This window comes from Peromyscus maniculatus, chromosome 10, assembly GCF_049852395.1.
Source record: "Peromyscus maniculatus bairdii isolate BWxNUB_F1_BW_parent chromosome 10, HU_Pman_BW_mat_3.1, whole genome shotgun sequence".
Lineage (NCBI taxonomy): Eukaryota > Metazoa > Chordata > Mammalia > Rodentia > Cricetidae > Peromyscus > Peromyscus maniculatus.
In genome coordinates, this window is record NC_134861.1 from 10,018,731 (window position 1) to 10,038,996 (window position 20,266).

A 20,266-nucleotide genomic window follows, 5' to 3' on the forward strand; every position below is an offset into this window, starting at 1 on the left:
GTCAGTCTCCATAGCAACCACCTCCTGTCTCTGTGGCAACGGGAGATGGAGATGAGTGCGCCAGGGAAAGGGGCTCCAGACAAGCTCCTGGGTGAGCTGGATCTTTGAGTTCTAGCTCGGCAATCGGCTTTTTTTCCTTCACCCTTCAGATCTCTGGGCCAGGGAAGAAAGATACCTCACTCTATTCCCGGCAGGGCCTGTGCCACACCTCCAGAGAGGATGCTTACCATTTCCCTTCCTGAAATGTACTATTGCTTCCACACTGACTGTTGCACTGCCCGGTTCGTCTCCCCCCCCCCCCCCGCCCCTTCCAGTGCCAGGCACCAGGAGATGAATGAATGACATATTGTCATCTTTGAGCTGGAGTTAGGGAAATTAGCAGTTATCGAGGCAAGCAAGGAGGAAGAGCCTAGGGTATGGGATCTTCTGGGTTTACGTTCAGCCCAGGAAGCTGGCCAGGTGCTGCTCTCTACTCCCTTGTACCTGAGTCAAGGTGCAGCACCACACACCGACGTACCCCTGGTACCTTTACCCACCAGGTCCAAACATAGCCCAGCATCTCCTGCAGAGCTGCCCAATCCTGTCTGTCGCTGAACCTGCCCATCTTTCCACCTTATATCTGACTTCCTACCTTTCCTTATACTCTCCACTTAAGGACTTCACCTCCCAAGGATCTAAGTTTCCTTGTTTCCTCCTGTGCACCTTTTTAAAAAGCTGAATTCTACCCTAAATGCTACTGTTGTGACCGCCCAGAAAAGATGGTATGGTCTTGTCTCTGTTTTTGTTTTGACTAAGGTCAACTGTAAATGGAAGAAAACCCAAATAGAACTTTCAAGGATGAGAAAGCAGCCATGAGGTAGTGAGGAGCCAAGTGAATGTCATAGCAGGAAGGCATCCTGCGGTGCCACATCCAGTGGGTGGAGGCCAGCTCTGGTGTTTCCTCACCACAGACTACCAACACGAAGACCATGTAGGCGTCTTCATCCCGCGTGGAACCACAGAGGCTGGCAGGACAGGGCAACCTTCTGGGCAGCATATTCGTTCCCTTTCCAGCCCTATAGAGGTCCTGAGGATAGGACACTGACAACAAAAGAAAGTGCCACTCAGGAAAGACAGACAGACACTCAGGACATGAAGGATTGAAGTTCAGGGTTATCATCAGCTACATAGTGAATTTGAGGCCAGTGTGGACCTCACGTTTCGTTCTGCCCGCTCAAAAATAAAAACAAAACCAAGAAAGCCCAAATGCCAGGCACGCTCCGTGGCTGTGCTGGTTAGTTGGCTTTTTAATGTTTGTTTGTGTCAGCTTGATCTAGTCCTCTGGAAGGAGGGAACTGGAGAGACGGCCTCTATCAGATTGCTTGTGGGCAAGTCCGTGGGGTGCTCTCTTGGTTAGCGATTGGTGTGGGAGGGCAGGCTCACTGTGGGCAGTGCCACCCTCGGCCGGTGGTCCTGGGTGATAGAAGAAAGCAGGCCAGTCGTAGCTTCCTTCTGCCATTTGTCTCGCCTCATACTTGGGTTCCTGCCTTGGCTTTCCTCAATGATCAACTGTGATCAGGACATGTAAGCTAAACAAGTCCTTTCCTTCCCGAGGTGGTTTTTTCTTTTATTTTTTTTTATTTTTTTTTATCCCCCCCCCCCAAGACCGGGTTTCTCAGTATAGCCCTGTCCTGGAACTCGCTCTGTAGACCAGGCCAACCTCAGATTTAGAGATCCACCTGTCTGCTTCCTGAGTGCTGGGATTAAAGGCGTGTGCCACCACTGCCCAGCCAAGTTGCTTTTGGTCATGGTGTTTATCACAGCAACAGAAAGCAAACTAATTCAACAACTGGCCCCAGAAAATGGGCTCGTTGGTGTGATGGACTGACCATGCTGTTTTGTGGGAGGACTGAGGAAGTATTTGGAGCTTTGGACTAGAAAGGGCCACTGGATGCTCAGAACTTAATGAGCTGTTATGGGAGCTTGGGAGACAGGAATGTTGAGAGAGGCTTGTGAAGTTCCAGAGGGAAGCAAAGACTTCACTGGGGCTATTCGTGTGATATCTTGAATTAAGAATCTGTGGTTTCTGGTCAGCTGGGACTGAAGAGTCAACCATGGTTTTAACAAGAGATCAGCACTGCTTTACTGGGACAGTTGACAATGGTTAGCTGGGGCTGAAAAAAAATGAGCTGTGATTAAGAGAACAGCGTCACTGAGGTAAAATCTTCCGAGAAGTATTTTTCAGGGTCAGCACACAGAAACCACAGTCCGGTAGGGCCACGGCTTAATTTCAAACTGGCAGCTGAGCTTAGTAATATGTAAGAGTATTCTGCATGGCTTCGGAATTTCTCTACTGGTACTGAAGACATGAAGGGCTTATGGAGAGCAGTTGAGAACCCAGTGTATTGGAGACACACCAGGTCTGTGGGACCACTAAGAAGAGCAGTGGGGGCCGGGCATGGTGGTGCACGCCTGTAATCCCAGCACCCAGGAGGAAGAGGCAGGTGGACCTCTGTGAGTTGGAGAGCAGCTGGGTCTACAGAGTGAGTTCTAGGACAGCCAGGGTTACACAGAGAAAACCCTGTCTTGAAAAACCTAAGGTGGGAAAAAAAAGAAAGAGCAGTGGATGGAGTGGCCTCACTCTAGAGACAAACTGCACACACTGCAGAGCTACTGCTTGGGCCTGTTGGCGTCCAGACCACAGTGAATTCTAGACATTAGACACTGAACTACGTACACTGCTGGAATCTGGTTTTGCTTTGATCTGATTGTAACTGTGCCCTGGTTCTTCCCTCTTGGAATAGGAAGTATGATATTTTGGATTTCTTCAGGAGCCCAAAGTTAAGAGACTGGACTTTGGTTTGTGTGTGTGTTTGTGTTTTGTTGTTTGTTTTGTTTTTGAGACAGGGTTTCTCTGTGTAACCACTCTGGCTGTCCTGAAATTTGTTCTGTAGACCAGGCTGGCCTTGAACTCACGAAGGTCTGCCTGTCTCTGCTTCTTGAGTGCTGGGTTTAAAGGTGTGCATCATCACTGCCTGGCTGAGACTGGAGTTTTAAAGACTGAACTTCTCAAGTGTTAGAATTTTTTCAAAATTTTCTTTCTTTGGTTTTTCGAGTCAGGGTTTCTCTGTGTAGCCCTCGATGTCCTGTAGACCAGGCTGGTTTCAATTGAGAGACCCACCTGCCTCTGCTTCCCAAGTGCTGGGATTAAAGGTGTGCACCACAATGTGTATGAACCTCACTGAATGTGTGGAGGTCAGAGAACAGCTTACATGAGTTGGCTGTCTCCTTCCATCATGCTGGTCCCAGGAATTGAACTCAGGTTATCAGGCTTGGCAGAAAATCTTGGTAGTTCCAGAAAACACATATATTTAAAATGTCCTTAGATCATCTCTCAAAACAGACCACTTTTCTAGTCTATAAAACAGTACCAATATATTTAATAGCAGGGCTTGGTTATAAGTTCCAGGACAGGGCTGGAGAGATGGCTCAGAGGTTAAGAGCACTGGCCGCTCTTCCTGAGGTCCTGAGTTTTGAGTTTAATTCCCAGCAACCACATGGTGGCTCACAACCATCTGTAATTTGATCTGGTGCCCTCTTCTGGTGTGTAGGCAGAATACAGCATACATAATAAATAAATCTTTAAAAAATAAATAAATAAGTTCCAGGACATCCAGAGCTAACCAGTGAGACCCTGGCTAAAAAAACCAAAAGGAGCCACATGGTGGTGGTGCATGCCTCTAATCCTAGCATTCGATTAGGGTTAGAAGGGAGGCAGAACCAGGCGGAGCTCTGTGAGTTCGAGGCCAGTCTGGTCTACAGAGCAAGTTCCAGGACAGCCAGGGCTACACAGAGAAACCCTGTCTCGAAAAACAAACTCAAAAAATCTGAAACGAACAAAAAAATATAATAGAAATAATACAAAATATATACCCATACTACCATGAATGTAAAGTAGAAATCAATCAACAAAAAGACAATAGGAAGAAAAAGAGGGGTCTGATGCTATGTCCATAATTCCAGTTCTCGGGAGGCAGAAACAGAATTACACCAAGTTCAAGGCCAGCCTAGTCTACATAGTGAGTGCCAGAACTATCTAGTGACACCTTGTCTCCAAACAAACAAAACCCACAAAAAAACCTAGAATGGAAATTCCTACCAAAATTTTAAAGCGAAATTAACATAAATTTAAAGAAATTTCTTCCAGAAAAAAAAAATAGGTATTTCATCATTTGTTTTACAAGGCAGATAATAACTCGGCACCAAACCCAACAAATACACTAAAAATAAATCTTTAAAAAAAAAAAAAAGTAAAAGCTTTGCCTTGTTTAGCGGGACAGTCTGGCGGGAGCCTAATCTTTTTCAGACTCCTGCTGCCTCCTGAAGATGGTTCCATTCCACCTCTCTCGACCACTTCCTGCTCTCCTCCCCTCCAGCAGGCATTTGGTCCCCAAACCCCAAGAGCAGTCTCTAGAGTGGTTCACACACTTACCGTCAGGTTCCCACACCTTTCACCAACATCTCAGCTCCAAGTTTGAGAATCATCCGAGACTTAGCGCCCGTTGTGGGACAATGTGGTTGGAGTGGAAATAGAAGTTGGTGCGACTGTGTTAAGGAAGGATGTCACTGCAGCAGGCTTTGGGACTTCAAATATCGATGACACCACACTGACTAGACCTGTGTGTGAGCTGAAAGTAGCCGCTACTCTGGGCTTGTTGGTAAAGCTATATGCACCAGAGAACAGGAAGTGAAGTCAACCACAATTCAAGGGCTCAGACAGGGTCCTCCAGAAACCTGTATGTGCTTTGAATCATCATCCACTATATGGGATTACTCCTATTCACGGGTCCAGCAACCAAAGGGTGGGAATGGTACCACTATCACTCCTAGTGACCCTCTACAAAAAAAAAAAAAATGCTTCTACTCTGCAACATTGTGCTCTGCAGATCAAGGAATTTTGGTACCAGAGCAGGGAGTGCTTCTGCCCAGAGGCACAGCAAACACTCCCCTGAACTGTAAGCTAAGGCTTCTCCCTGGCCATTTTGGGCTCCTGATGCCTTCAGTCAACAGGTTAAAGAAAGTTATAGCTGAGAGGTGGTGGCCCACATCTTTAAGCTCAGCACTTGAAAGGCAGAGGCAAGTGGATCTCTGTTGACTTTGAGGCAGGGCTTTGAGAATGTCTCAAAACAAAACCCAAAAAATGACCACTCACAAAAAACCCAGCCCTAAACAAATGTAGGCAGGCAGTTCTTGTGTTAAGAGGATGCTGACCATCAGGGGGAAATTGGACTGCTTCTCCAAAATGAAGGGTGTCTGGAGTACAGGAGATCCTTGCTTCCAGGGGGACTTTGGTGTTGCTGTGTCCCGTGATTAAGTTCAATGGGAGGTTCCAACCCAATCCAAGTAGGATGACGAAGGGCCCAGAGCCTTCAGGGATGAAAGGAAAGAACCAAGACCCGCTGAGGTGCTTGTAGAGGGTGAATACAGAATGGGTAGTAGAGGAAGGCAATTACAGATACCAGCTAAGGCCACAGGACAAGTCACAGAAACAAGGGTTCTGAGTGATGTGTTTATCTACATACATACACACACATACACACACACACATACACACAGCAGTATTTGTGTTTTACATTTGATGATAAGTCTTGGTTGTCAACTTGATCGAATCTGGGACCAACCAAGAGACACTAGACAAGCTGTGAAGCATTTCTGGGGATGGGAAGACCCTCCTCCAGAGTGGGTAGCAGCTTCCGGCCTGTCCAGAGGTATAGGAGTTTGAGGCGGGCCGGCAGGATGGCACAGTGGGCAAGTGTGCTTGCCGCGTAAACCCGGGCCCTAAGTTTGATCACATAGAAACTTGGACAAACTGTCCTCTAGCTTACTTCCATGCGTTTACCATGGCACACCCATGCTCAGCTACCATAATAAAGTAAAAAACTAGGCAGCCACAGCTAAGTTTCAGACTTGGGACCTTTGTGGCAAGGAGGAAGAACTGTGGAAACAGCCAGAGGACTTAAAGACTGAGCTGTGTCCCCCCACCCCACCCCACCCCCACCCCCGCTGTGCACAGCTGAAGTGGTAGGTGTCTTGACAGCCAAGCTCTCCAAGAGCCGAGTCATTCACAAATCGACTATCTGTGCCCTCACCATCATTAACCATACCTAGAAAACCTGAGGAAATTCTCCAAGGGTGACAAGTCCCTAGCCCCATGTTCACGAAGACCTGTGTCCTGCATGGACACCAGATGCCAGAGACCAAACAGCAGCCATGGAAGGGGCAGATGTACCCACACTAGCCAGAGGGAAAGCAGCGCTTCTGTCTGTCGGCATCTGCACCTTGCTGTCACTGGTGCTACCACCGCCATTCACTAACACCGGAACTCAGCATCTTCAGCCTTCCAAACTGGACTGTGACAAGTGGCTCTCCAGGAACTCTCCAGATCTTGAGCAGCAGACTGAGATGACTCCAAGCCAGCCTTGTGTGTTAAGCAGCTACCGTTGACTACCTAGCCTGTAAGTCAATCTAATCCATCCACTGTTGACACCCAGCCTGTAAATCAATCTAATTCATCTGCTGTTGACACCCAGCCTGTACATCAATCTAATCCATCCACTGTTGACACCTAGCCTGTAAATCAATCTAATTCATCTGCTGTTGACACCTAGCCTGTAAATCAATCTAATCCATCCACTGTTGACACCCAGCCTGTACATCAATCTAATCCATCCACTGTTGACACCTAGCCTGTAAGTCAATCTAATTCATCTGCTGTTGATACCTAGCCTGTAAGTCAATCTAATAAATCCATCATTGGTTCTGTTGGGAGGAGGTAGCAGGAAGATCAGGATCACAAGTTCAAGGCCGGCTTCCACCAGATACAAATAAACAAGTGCATGAGACTAACAAGAGAGCACAGATGTGACAGTCCAGGGTTTCTACACCTGACAGACAGAACCAATAACACAGGGCTGTGCTTTCAGAGGCTGTTTGGTTCCCAGAATCCATATCAGAGCCCATCCCTGCCTCTAACTCCAGCTCTAGATCAGGCACACCTGCACAAACTCAGAGACACATCTGTGTGTGTATGTGTGCGCGCGCACGTGTGCGCGTGCATGCGTGTGTATGTATATACAGCCTGGTTTACACATTAAGTTCCAGGGCTGACAGAGCTGGACAGTGAGACCCCGTCTCGATTCCTTCTCTCCAGCATCCCCTGCCCTAAACTGACTAGCACAGTGCATTCGTATCAATCATTGTAAGCCCTTGGCCATACACTAAAGAAAAACTACAAAACAGCGATGAAAGCTATCAAAGACCTACAAAGTAAGTCATGTTTGTTGATTGTATAATTAATTCAGCACAGTAATGATGCGTTTCCTCAGACTGTTCCATAGACTTCGTGTACTTTCTACTAAAATCCCATGCTTTCACAGATGCAAACTTACTAAAAACTTGGTGGACAGACAAAGGAACTACAACTGAAGCCATCTTAAATAGGACTCATTGTTTTCGAGACAGTCTCATTATATAGTTCTGGCTGTCCTGGAACTCAACTCTGTAAACTAGGCTGGCCTTGAACTCACAAAGATCCATCTACTTCTGCTTCCCAAGTGCTGAGATTAAAGTTGTGAGCCACTATTTTTGGCTACTTAAGGCAAAGAGATAACTTAGCCAGTTCAAACTTGCAATCCTCCTGCTTCAGCCCCTGTAAGTGCCAGGTATAAGCCCGACCTATAGCTATTTTAGAGCCCTGGTAGTTTTGAATATGTAACACTGCTGCACCGACAGAGCTTATCAACAGCACAAAAACTTACAACTATGCAAACTTTCTGCAGAAGCACATATACAAAATCACCTTGGGAAGAATGCTTCTCAACAAGATTCTGGAGCACCTGGACACCTTGAGGCCACGCCCCCAAACATTCATTTTAAGTCACACAAGTGCGAAGACTTGGGAGATAAGATGATTGCTGCCTTCCTTGAAGACCCAAGTCTGATGCCTGAGTGCATGCTTGTTTCCAGGTGCAGCAAGTCAGAGGCAGAAGGACCCCAGGGCTTCCCGACCAGCCAGCCAGGCCTACCTGGCAAGATCCAGACCAGAGAGAAAATAAACAAAAATAAAGCTGGATGGTGGTGCCTCTCACCTTTAATCCTAGCACTTGGCACTTGGAAGGTAGGGGCAGGTGGACCTCTGAATTTGGGGCCAGCCTGCTCTAGAGTAAGTTCCAGGACAGCCAAGGCTACACAGAAAAACTGCCTCAAAAAACAAAACCAACAAGCAAAACCCCACAAAAAAACAAAACCTGGAAAACAAACAGCAAAGTGGACAGTGCCTGAGGAGCACACCTAGGCTGTTCTCTGGCCTGCATGTTCAAGTGCATATGAACACAGGTGCACAAAGCTGGGGCCAGAGTTCCTCCACTGAAGATGATCCTTGCCTCAAAATCGATCAAAGACAAAATTGTCAACACTTTTAGGAAAAGAATTTCAGGACTCTAAGGGCTAGGCACAATTCTTTTTTTTAAAAAATATTTTTTATGTACATTAGGGTTCACCTGCATGTATGTCAGTGTGAGGGTGTTAGATCCCCTAGAACTGGAGTTACAGACACTTGTGAACTGCCATGTGGGTACTGGGAATTGAACCCGGGCCCTTTGGAAGAGTGACCTGTGCTCTAACACCTGAGCCACCTCTAGTCCCCAGGCACAGTTCTTAAGTCTTGACACTGAAGTACAACCTATGAAAGTGACTAATGAGTAACTAATCTAATAGGAATTCTATGCTCTGTCAAGAGCCCAGTTAAAAGGACTACAAAATCACAAACTATTGATTGGGAGGGAATATTTGCGAACTACCAGTAACCAGGGAAATGCAACGTAAACCCTCATCACAAGATAACTGTACCTACCAAGACAGCAGAGGCTGCAGAGCCCAGCAGTCCAGAGCACCCGAGTTTAGTTCTCAGCATCACACCAAGTCTAGGGGATTTGAGGCCTCTTCACTCACGCACATACCCACACACAGAGCTACACAAATTAAAATAAATATTTTTTATTTTTTATTACATCAGGGCTCACCTGCATGTATGTCAGTGTGAGTTCTGAGTATTAACTGAATGGTGACCCCCCAGTCAGCTCAAAAGAAAAGCCAGTGGCCCATGTGGTGAGCAGCACAAATCTTTATTTCCTCATACACCAACAGGCCACCCCAGCCGCCTTGTCAGCCCTCTATGCCTGCCTCACCTCAACTCAGACAAGCTGTGGCCGGCTGTTCCTCCCCTCCAGCCAGCTGCAGCCACTTTTCTGTTTTCCCTTCACCTCTGACAACGAGCAGGCTTGGGCAGGCCAGCAGGAGTGCTAAGCCACACACAGGGCTCAGGCTGGTGCTTGGGGCAATGTACAGAGTAGGTAAGACCCTCCTCTGTCCTCCGCCTCCCCTTTGGGCAAGCTTTGCCTATGGGCGTCTCCTGCAAAGGTTGCACTCTGTTGCTATTCACAGCAGCAAGGGCTCAGGCCTCCATCTTGAATTGGTGGTTTCTGAGTTGGCTGTGGTTAAGGTAGTTATGCGAGTGACATCAGCCAAGTGGACTTTTCTCTTTTTCCAGGACCAGGGCCTTCCAAATGCTCCCACACCACCCGTTACCATTAGATATCTCTAGTCACATGGACATGGGAGGGAACCTCTCAGGATCATAACTAGAACTCTGCTGTCCACTCCAAGTCTAGTCAGTCTCCTAGAATCTGAGTGTCTAGGACCCTCCCATTTACATCCCGGTTTCCTGTCTCAAGCCAGGCCTCCTCTGTTCGCTGCATCACAGGCACTATCGGAGAGTTGGGGGAGGACAGCGCACTGGGTAAAATCCTGGAGAGCTGGGAAGGAGATCGGATAGGGTCTGTGTCCAGAATGGAGGGGGGTGGGGCAGAGGAGATAGATACAGAGCCTAGGAGGATACCTGGCATCCACCCAAACCAAAGATTTATTAGGACCACCTGTCCTTTGGAGCTGCTGCCCAAGGTCCTATCGAGACGGTCCATCCTTGAGGGTGACAACTCTGGCTTGCCTAGCACTCTGCTGGGCCACTGAGCAGTCAGGTCTCTGGGGTGCAGCTTGAACTGATGGGAAAGGTCATTTGGCTAGCTCCTCAGCCACTGCTTTTCGTATCTTGTCCTTGAGGTAGGCGCCTTTCTGCCATTCAGACTTGAGATCCAGCCATTCATAATATGGGACCTGGAAGAAGGTGGTAGAGACAGATCACATGGTCTGTGGGGTCCTTCCCACTGACAGTCCAGTGACTGACAGACTTAAACACCCAGCCCTTGTCCTCAGGAAGAGCACAGAGCCTATGCACATGGAGAGGTCCTGGCTCTGGCAGGGGCAAAGAGACTGCAAACCAGACAGGTCCCAGCAGGGCTTCTGAAGAAGATGTGACAGAAACTCATGCAGCCCCGAAAGCTCTGAACTCTCTCTCTGCAGGAAAGTCAGCACTTCCCATGTGATCTGAGCGCCGAGGTTGTCCTGTGTTACGGCTCCACAGAGCACACAGCAGCAGTCGGTTACAGATCTCAGCCCTAGCTCCACAGGCAGAGCAACAGTTCCCGGGGCTGGGCTGCACTCTCGGCGTGTCCACAGAAGGCAAGCTAAGCCCCTGTGTGGCAGTGTGGAGGAGAGGTACCTGGCTTAGGGTTCAGAGCTGGGCACCTGTCTATACCCTTCTAGTCTTTAAATAAGTATGGGCTTCTCCCTCTGCAGTGGTCCCTTGCCTAAAAGATACTCACATCTACTACCAGGAAGCCTGCAGCCAGCATATGTCGACGGGCCAGGACGAAACGGCCCAACAAGTCCTTGCTTCGGCTGTTGAAGTTAGGGAACTCCCAGCGCAGGAAAGCGATCCTAGCAGGAGGCAAGGGTGCTTACAAGGCATGCTCTCAGATTAAGACAGGAGTTAAAAGACATTCAAGAATAGCAGTACCGCTGTATCCCTTCCCAGGGCCATGACCAGAGGTCCCTGGCCACCTACCTTTTAGCTCCTGGGGGCAGTGGCTTTTTCCCAACTGGCTGGGCAAGGTGAGGAGCAACAAAATCCCTCGGGGGCAGAAAGTGGCCATCGGCATCCAGGAGCACCTCTGCATCTGGGGGAGGACAGGGGCCGGGGGAGGGATGAGGACCTGCAGCGATGCCTTGGAGACCCCACAGTGAACACACAAATAAGCACTGGGGGCAGGTGCCTGCAGCTCTCCGGGTCCTTGCTGAGCCATGCAGGGTTTTGACAGCGGGCCTGTTAGCTTTAGACCCTTTCCTAGCAGAAGGGAGCCCTTACCCAGCACCCAGCCATACTGGGTGACCACCTCCAGGCTGCCCTGGTCAGTGCTCCCCAGCAGTGTCTTCAGCGTCTCCTGCAGCTCCTTCTGGAGCGGGGTCATCTTCTTGCTAGAGGACGAGGGGCTGAGGGCTACAGCTGAGGCTGGCAGGAGAGGACCTTTATAGTCAGGGTGCTCCAGCAGGGCAGTGGTGTTGATGTGGACCAACTTCTGGAAGGTGCTCTGCTCCTTTGGAGACTTGCTCCCTGGGGGAATGAGAGAAAAGGTAGGCTGACGTCCAGCAGCAGGTCCAGAAATGGGGATCACAAGAGACTACATGGGAAGGCACTTTGGGCTGGGGCTCCAAAGTGAAGATCTGTAGGCCAACTTCGGGGAGTTGCTGAAGAGTCACGGGGGTGTGCTTTGGGTGCTTTGGCCTTCTCCTGTCTCTGCTCCAGTTTCTGCCCTGGCTGGTAGATCAGAAAGCTCCCATGCCACGGTAGAGTGTGCATGCTTACGCGGTGTGCAGGGCAGAATCCTCACCTAGGAATTGTTGGTGAAGCCCAGGGTGGAGAACTGTCTGCAGCTCTGCTTCTCGAACCTGCTGTAGCACACACAGCGCCCACACCAGGTCCACCTGCAGGGCTGGCTCCAGGCTCCCCAGCACGGAGTCCAGCTTGTCGTGTACCTGGGCAAGGCGAGCACAGTGGAGGGCGCAGGCTCAGCCCAGGGACTGCAGCCAGCCCTTGCTGGACCCGTCCTACTGGAGCCAGAGGCAGTTACTGGAGAGCAAGACCAAGACCCTGACTGGGAAAGGCTTGCACCAACGCCAGGCTCATATTCAAGGGACCTTCTTTGTGCTGGGAGTCCAGTATCCTGGTGCTCTTTAGCTAGGTTTATCCACATCCTGCCCAGCAGCAGGGACCCAAGGCCCTTGAGATGCTCCCCAGCGGGCACTGTGATAAAGGAAGGATTTTTGGCCAGGGCACCTAGGTGGTTATACTGCTGTTGCCCCGACAGTCTGCCTGTTCTCCAATGGTCTCTGGGATGCCCGCCCCCTCCCATACCAAATGTTCCCACCCCCACTCCTGCCACTTCTGGACAGTGGCTTGAGCCAGAAGTCAGTGGGTCAGGAAAGTGGTCGTTCGGCGTCCATACCAACTTGAAGAACTGATCCTCTTGTTCAGGATGGAAGTTGAGACGGGCGAAGGCGAGAAGAATGCTGCACAGGTGGGACAGGGAGACGTCCTGGGCCCTGCTCAGGAGGTGCTGGGCCATCAGAGTGACAAAGTCAGTGCCCTGACAGCAGCTGCCCCCTCGGGAGCCCAGACTATTCACCAACTCGCTGACAGCTGACTTAGACACTGACAGCCCTAGGGACAAGTGCACACAGGCACCGTGTTTCTGGAATTCCACTGGAGTGGGCAGGGGCCGGGAGACAAAGGTGTGCCCCCCCCCCCCCCCCCCCCCGCCACACACACACACACACACACACACACACACACACACAGCTGCCCCAAGAGGAAGGGAAACAGGACATTCAGGAACAAAACAGTCCCTTGCTTGCATGTCCCCCCTGCCCCCACACTATTAGACATGGTTTTCCAAATCAAAGTAAGAAAGTCCGTATTCACAACCCAAAAGGAGTTATTTTCAGCTTGGCTTTGCTTCCATAATCAAAGCAGCGGTTTCCTACCGAGGCCTGCAGAGCCTCTACACACAGAGCCCCAGAACTGGTCCTAACTCACCTGAGTAAAGGCTTCAAACAAGGGCAGGTTGAGCCACTTGAGGAAGGCAAAGGACTTGGCGCAACGGGCCACCTCGCCAAGTGTCATGCTGGGAATGAAGGGCAGGAGGTCAGCAGCTAGGCGCTGGGACACTTGGGTTTGGTGGAAATTGAGTTTACCTTTGGGATGGAGCAGACATCAGAGATTCGTTGTGGGGGAGGTCAGTGCCCCACACCCCCTGCCCTCCCCCATCTCAGACTTGACATCTAGGGGGCTTGGTGTCTGTGACTAAATTTATCCCGGAACCAAGCATGGGCACAGGGCTCAGGAGTCACAGTTTCTATGGCAGCCTTCTGGGCCAGTGCTCGCCATCATTAGGACAGGCACTGAATTTGACATGGCTGCAGGTGTCCCCGGCCAGGCCCCCTCTTCTCACCGTAGGCGTAGGCCAGGTCCAGCAGCACGCCTTTCGTCAGCGGGAAGGGCTTCTGTACCAGGTGGTAGGAGATGGCCCGCAGCAGGGGCACCGACCGCCGGCTCTGTGCCGCCAGTGTCACGAGCACCTTCCGCAGCTCCTCAGGGCCAAACTGCTCCACCAGCTCCAGGCACTGTCAACCACAGCCGCGCAGGGATCAGCTGAGGTGGCTGGGACGGCTGGGGGCAGGGGTCCCATCCAGTGCAGCCCCTGTGAGATAGCAACTGGGCCTGAGCTGACTCAACACAGGCCCGGCTGCACAGAATCAGCCTTTTCGCCTGCCCCAGGGACTCCTGGGCCCGAGGTGCAGTGTCTGCAGCCAAATTTATCCCTAGGTCCCAGGGCAGGGGACCCAGGGCCCATGAGCAGCAGAGCTTGCTGTGGCAGCCATCTGGGCCAGCTCCCGTCATGAGAAGACGGGAACTGAATTTGACTTGACTGCAGAGATAGCAACATGCAAGGGGCAGCGGACAGAACCGCCTCTAGGAGGTTTATCTAGAAGCTGAACTGAGCATGGGATAGCTCAGGTCTAACCAGGACTCATATGTTACATTAACATCAGGAGTTGCCCACCACACCCACTTCTTACGATCATTTGGTTAGGTGTTGGATTTCTGTGGTTAGAGCCCTTCCCGTGTGATGCCTGAGACGAGACAGAGGCTTCCAGGGCTCCAACCCCCTTTCTGCAGAAGACTGTCACCCACGGAACAGGCCCAAAGTCCCAGAAGGCCTCTTCTCAGCCCCATACCTTGTCTTCCAGGCGGTTCATCAGTGACTCTGAGAGGTGTCCCGCCTTCACCATCACGGTCACCACTGTGCGGCTGTCACTGATCTCGGTCCAGCGCCGCTCCAGGTGCAGCAGCAGCTCCGCCAGCAGCTCCTGGGAGTGCTGCTCCCGCATGAAGGCGGCACAGGACTCAGCCAGGTAGACCAAGTGCTTGTACTTGAGTCTCCGAAGTCGCCAGCGCACTTCCTGCTCCACCGACTGCAGCTCCTTGGAGGTCTGAGGGAGCCCTAGCGTGTACAGGCTCCGCAGCAGCTTCACGAGGGTCCCGTGCCAGACCGAAGTTATCTGCGCAGAAAAGCACAAAGACAGTATGAAGCCAGTTCCAGAGGTAGTTAACCCAACTCTTCTGAGGAGCTACTCCCACCCCAGCCTCGGGGGACCCGTTTCCTGAGCCTGCTCCCGGAGCCTCCGAAGAACCTAGTGCTTCTACCAGAGGTGGCCCGGGCAGTGTGCCATGGAAAGACAGAGCTCTAAGTGTCAAGAGAGATTCCTTAATGCAGACTCACAACAGACCACAGTCCCTAGTACTGGGTCCTGGCCCAGCCACGTGCTGTGCATCCTTGAGCTGCTAGCACAGAAGCTACAAACACAGGTCAGAGGACATGGGCACTTACCTCCACTAGCACTAGCTGTCTGGCCAGTCTTATTACAGACTTACTATTTTTGCTCACAATGACACATTTTTAGGTATAAAAAAACCTGGTTTTTCTTCAGAAAAAACATTATTTTGAATCTAAGGAGCTCCAACCCTTCCACTTTTCTTTCTGGTGACATGGAGTTGTCCCCAAGACTCAGAACAGCTGGGTCCAGATCCTGCTCTCCCTGCCACCACCACCTCTTTTCTGAAGAAGCTGACTCTTCTGTGCACGCAGTGACTTGGGTCTTAGGAGCTACGGGGAGCCCACCATCAGGGAAGACGGAAGGGGTGTGATGAATGGCTCTCATTATTTGTGCTCAGTCTCTGCACCCGACATCGCCTCTCCAAGGGGAATGGAAAGCAAGCACACGGAGGGAGATGAGCTGGGAATGGAGAAGGGCCGCCTGAAGGGCTGGGGAGGCAGGGCAGCCACTGCTGTTAGCCTAGCCCCGGGCGGTCTGGCTGCCTGAGCCTCTGTAGCCTCCTGGAAAACTCTACCTTCATGCGCGCGCGCGCACACACACACACACACACACACACACACACACACACACACACACACACACACAATGGGGATAGTGAGAGCCTCAGAGGACGTTGGTGCCCTGGGGAGCATGGAGAGATGCCACGCACCAAGAAAGATTACTCAGATACTGTGGACACAAGTAGGGCCTTCCCAGGACATCTCTGTATTTGCAGGCAGGGTCTAGAGGTGCAGTTTTCAAATGGACAGCAGCGAACCCCACCACTGACATTGTGAAGACTTGGCTTTAGGGCTGGGGAGTAATTGGGAGGGTAAATGCCCGAAACTAAGCCTGATGGAGAACTGACCCCTGTAAGGTGTACTCTCAGTTCCACATACATGTCATACAAACACAAACAAAATAACTTTCAAACCACACAACCCCCTTTGCTTCTAGTGTTTCTGTCTTACTATTCTCTTCCAATACTGAGTCTTGTATCTTAAGACTTAAACCAAACCAAACAAAGGCCACATCTTATTACAGTGGTTTAAAAACCCCAAGCTTTTAAAGCACTTAGCCCAACCCTTCTTTATCACACTGAGACTAGGGAGTGAAGGCCAGTTTAGCTAGGGCAGGTTTGGACTTCCTTTTAGCTGATGGACTCCAGGGAAACAGCTGTGTGAAGGAGTTTTTCCTCACTGGGGCACAAACTGGCTGTAGCGGAGAGCTGCTGCAGAACCACGAAAACAGGCCTTATCTTTTCCTCCTGTTCAGCCTCTGAGGCTCTGAATGTGACTAGAAATTAGCCCTAGGTTCAGGGACCGTCCATTAGGCACCCTGCACCTCCTGACATCAAGGGTTGTGACATTGATTGCCATCAATGGGCAATCAGACACTGAGGGGTGGGAGCAGAAACGTAAGCTACAGCTCTGCCGCTGAGGAAAAAGCCCCAAAGGAACTGAAAAGAACCAGGCTCATCTCCTGTACTTCTGATACCAGGCACCGGATTGCCTGTCTTTGACTCAAACATCTACCTAACAGGCTCCTGGGAGGATAAACAAAATGCACAGTTCTTTGAAATCTCGAAAAAGAAATGCCAGGAGCCCTGTCTACAACTAGTGCTAGTGGTGAGGGAGGGAGAGAAGCCTCCTTGCAAGGATTCCAAAGACCTCAAGAGAAAAGAGGGGGAGTACTATACTTTCCCCTCACCTACATCCCCAGGCAACATGTTAGCGCTCACCTGACTGTTGACCTGGCTGACAAGCTGCTGAAAGCGAGCATCCTCTACAAGCAAGGCCTTTTCCTTTGGCTTCTCGGACAGCAGGTAAGACAGCCGGATGAGGATGAGGGCTGCGTGATTGTGGTGCAGGTGATGATCCCCACCTAGCAGTTCTAGCAGCTCCTCTGGCCTGGTGGCTTTCTCGATGAGGCAGTCCACCTCCTGGTGCTCTGGGTAGGGGGTAAACACTTGCTCTTTTCCCAACAGCTCCGTCAAGGAACCTGAGGAGGGGGAGCTGACTGAGGAGGTCAGAGTCTTACAGGCCACCCCAGCAAGTCTCAGTCGGGCAACTGGAGCAATGGTAGGGACCAGGCGGGTAGCTTCTCTCAGCAGGCATGTGCACTGCTTCATCAGGCGAACGGCCATGATGGTGGGCGTCGGGAGAGGGAGGAAGGTAAGACTCCTAGCAAGCGATTCCGAAGTCCTGAAAAGAGAGGGGACTGTTACATAAACTTAGAGGACCATGATAGTGACAAGACACAGCTATCCTATACAACTGGCCTCAGTCTTTTCCTGTTCTCAACACCCATCACATACGAAACGGCACTTTCCGAAGCCAGAGTCCTGAGATTGTTTCAGTACAGAAAGTGGTCGGACACCACAGCTCAGCGTTCCGGCCTGGGAGGTGCCAGTCCCAGAGGCACTTCAAAACCCATCCGGACCCCCAGGTCCCACTCAATGTTTCCTGGATGCAAATCTGGCCATGTGTGTCTTGTACAGGGCTAGGTTGTTCTTAATTTCCAAGGTATTCCAGGATCAAAATTTTTTGGCTTAAAGAAACATGACAGGACATTCTAAGTCAGAATGATTCTGAGAAACCTAGGATACACAATTCATGTTCCTGAAACTTCTGGGAAAGCAAGTGACCACTACTGATATGGGTGTTAGATACAGACAGGCTGCCTCATTAACCAACCTGGAAAAAGCCACCACCACCCCTTAACTTTTGGCTTTTTTTTTTTTGGTATGTGTTGGGGGGCTGGAGAGATGGCTTGGTAGTTAACAGCATTCTGTTACTTCCAGGTAAACAAAATTCAGGCCCCAGCACCCTCGTCAAGTGATCTAACTGTCTCTGGGTCTCTGTGGGCACCTGCACGCGTGTCCATGCTCACACACAGACACAAAGAAGCAATTTAAATTGGATTTTTTCTTTATTTTTAGACAGACTCTCATATAGTGCAGGCTGACTACAATTATTTTACATGGCTGAGGATGACCTTGACCTTCTGTTCCTCCTGCCTCTCGAGGGTTAGCATTACAGGTGTCCTACCACTCCTGCTTTTACTCCAACTAGGCAAGAGTTCCAACTGAGTCACACCTGAAAACTTGAGCAAAACTCCCTACCACCACCCAGAGTCACCTTCCCAGTTTTTATCCAATCCCCGAGGCTCCACTTTGCACTTTCATCCCACAAGACGTGCTTACTGCCTTCCAAGCTAATCACAGGGTATGGCAAAACACACTGCCTTTTTTCAAGTCCTGCAAAACGTTACCTTCTTCGAGAATATGCTACATATCCACGTTTCTCTCAACAAGTCTGCCCAGTCTTGTTCCCTAAAGTGAGACAGGAACCAGGTGAGGCAAATTACTGGATCTTGCTTCAACCAAAGCAGTGAACACCTTAAAATTTTTTGTTTCTGGGAATAGGGTATATGACCAGCTCATTTTATTGTCACACGAGCGGATTACTGCAGCTGTAAAAAAAGATTGGCTTAACTTATAATTATGGGACATAAAATATGGCTCAGAAAGGGGAAATTTGCCCAATCCCAATATCCACCACTTGCTGAACCCAGACAGTGAGGAAGCACTGGCAAATATCAATTTTCAAGGCATCTCTAAGAATAATTTTTTTCCCCCAAAGCTGAGGACCGAACCCAGGGCCTTGCGCTTGCTAGGCAAGCGCTCTACCACTGAGCTAAATCCCCAACCCCAAGAATAATTTAAAAAGAACCTACGCTGAAGTAATTACCAACCCTGAAGCCAAGGGTCACTGCGGGGAGCTCGTTCTAGCCGACTAGGCCTCGAGTCCCACGCGGGCAGCGGGGCGCGTGCGCAATAGCAGGCTGGAACCGACTTTGCAACCGGCCAGCGCCCTTGGGTCACGGAGCCCAAAGCCCCTTTCCAGCCCGCCCTCCCCCGACACAACAGCCCCGCTGGGCCTTGCTAGCTGCTGCCCTTCCCAGCCACCCTTCCCGGCCCGGGTACCCACGCTCAGCCACCCAGCCTCTCCATGACGCCAGCCTGGTGCAGCGATCACCCTCGCTGACCTCCATCCGCCGAACTGCCTCCACGCGGCCCGGCGCGCTCACGCACGTCACCTGCGCGCCGCCGGAAGCGATGAAGCCGGGCGCGGTGCGCCGGAGGCCACGCCCTCCGCCTTTTCCGGGCGAGCTCTGTCTTGGCTGAGTACCGGCTTCCGGTGTTGGGCAGCCAAGCGAGAGGCCGGGACGGGAGACACGGACGGCAGGGGAGGAAGGGACGGAAGGGACTGCTGGAAGGCAGGGTTTGACTGGCCAGGACTTCCTACCTGTGCGGGGTTGGGGTAGCGGCGCTAATGTCAGTCGGTGCTTGGGACGTTCGCAGGCCTTGCAGGAGAGGTGTGGGTTTGCACTGCGGAAGTGACTTAGGGGGATGGCGCCGAAGGGCGCTGCCCAATGGCGACTGATGACAGAGAGGCCAGTTGTAGCTCCAGCTGAAGGTCTTTTGCAAATGTAAGCCGTTTGTCTAGATTAAACCACAAAATTGTACAGACACGTACCATGACAAACCTATAAGCTCCTGTAATTTCAGTCCTGGAGGCAGAAGCAGGGGTCTGAGGCTAGCCTGTGCTACGACGGAGGCTGATTCAAGAAGCAGAACAGCCGGGCATGGGGGTGCACGCCTTTAATATCTGCGCTGGGGAGGCAGAGGGAGAAGGAGCTCTGTGAGTTCGAGGCTAGCTTGGCTTACACAGCGAGTTCCATGACAGCCAGGACAATAGAGAGAGACCCTGTTTCAGCACCACCACCACCCCCCCCAAAAAAAAAAAACCAAACAAACAAAACCAAAAACAAACCCAGCGGGTTCGGGGTGATAGCTCTGCCCATAAAATGGTTGTTATGCGAGCATGAGAACCTGAGTTGATCCCAAGGACGTTAAGAACAAAAGAAAACCACAAAAAGTTGGATAGGATGGTGGGGTGGTGAGTTTTCCTTGTAATTCCAAAGCACGAACACTAGTAACCATATGACAAGAGTCTATACTAGGCTGTTTTGAGATTTTTTTTTTCTGCCAACAGAATCCAAAGCTCTTCACTTTAGCCTCAGGCAGACTCTTCCAAAAAGAACACAAGACAGCCACTTTCTTCACCAAAACATCGCAAGAATGATCTCTAGGCAACACACTACAATTCTCCGAACCCCACAGCCCATCAAGGCACATTCAGTACCACTGTCTTCCATGTTCCTATTAGTATGGCCCTTTAAGTAGTGCTTAAAGCATTCTACTGCTTTCCTAATCCAAACTCCCAAAGTCCATATTACTCCAAACAAAAACATAGACCTATTACAACAATATCCCAGTTCCTAGTACCAACTTCTTAGTTTGGGGTTTCTATTGCTATGAAGAGACAACATG

General features: G+C 50.7%; 1 protein-coding gene and 2 non-coding genes across 9 annotated transcripts; all 3 read right to left on the reverse strand.

Annotated features, from left to right (window-relative positions):
* Positions 1-9,142: 9,142 nt before the first annotated feature.
* Positions 9,143-18,987, reverse strand: Tbrg4 (transforming growth factor beta regulator 4). 7 transcript variants are annotated; one of them, XM_076545934.1, is made up of 13 exons: positions 18,861-18,979; positions 18,142-18,202; positions 16,909-17,072; positions 16,610-16,818; positions 14,230-14,553; positions 13,443-13,614; positions 13,028-13,185; positions 12,438-12,548; positions 11,823-11,967; positions 11,300-11,545; positions 11,000-11,111; positions 10,758-10,872; positions 9,143-10,209 (listed from the first exon to the last, which is right to left on the reverse strand). In XM_076545934.1, exons 5-13 carry the CDS (start codon positions 14,380-14,382, stop codon positions 10,108-10,110), a joined length of 1,314 nt encoding a protein of 437 aa, XP_076402049.1. In that variant the 5' UTR covers positions 14,383-14,553; positions 16,610-16,818; positions 16,909-17,072; positions 18,142-18,202; positions 18,861-18,979; the 3' UTR covers positions 9,143-10,107. The 7 variants fall into 7 exon arrangements, with proteins under 7 accessions (XP_076402049.1, XP_076402050.1, XP_006973073.1 ...); XM_076545935.1 differs by having other exon boundaries at positions 18,919-18,973; XM_006973011.4 differs by having other exon boundaries at positions 16,610-17,072; positions 18,919-18,987.
* Positions 13,283-13,412, reverse strand: LOC121821033 (small nucleolar RNA SNORA5). Its single transcript, XR_006061736.1, has one exon. It is a non-coding gene; the product is annotated as a small nucleolar RNA SNORA5 (small nucleolar RNA).
* LOC121821032 (small nucleolar RNA SNORA5) lies at positions 13,789-13,924 on the reverse strand. Its single transcript, XR_006061735.1, has one exon. It is a non-coding gene; the product is annotated as a small nucleolar RNA SNORA5 (small nucleolar RNA).
* Positions 18,988-20,266: the final 1,279 nt, after the last annotated feature.

What these genes read in the sequence shown, in the direction of transcription:
- Tbrg4 (XM_006973011.4), bottom strand. Translation starts at nt 17,014, where the DNA reads ATGGCCGTTCGCCTGATGAAGCAGTGCACATGCCTGCTGAGAGAAGCT. An exon ending in TGAACCGCCTGGAAGACAAG is followed by an intron (nt 13,615 to 14,229) that starts GTATGGGGCTGA and finishes TGTGGTTGACAG; the next exon opens with TGCCTGGAGCTGGTGGAGCA. An exon ending in GGACCTGGCCTACGCCTACG is followed by an intron (nt 13,186 to 13,442) that starts GTGAGAAGAGGG and finishes TCCATCCCAAAG; the next exon opens with GTAAACTCAATTTCCACCAA.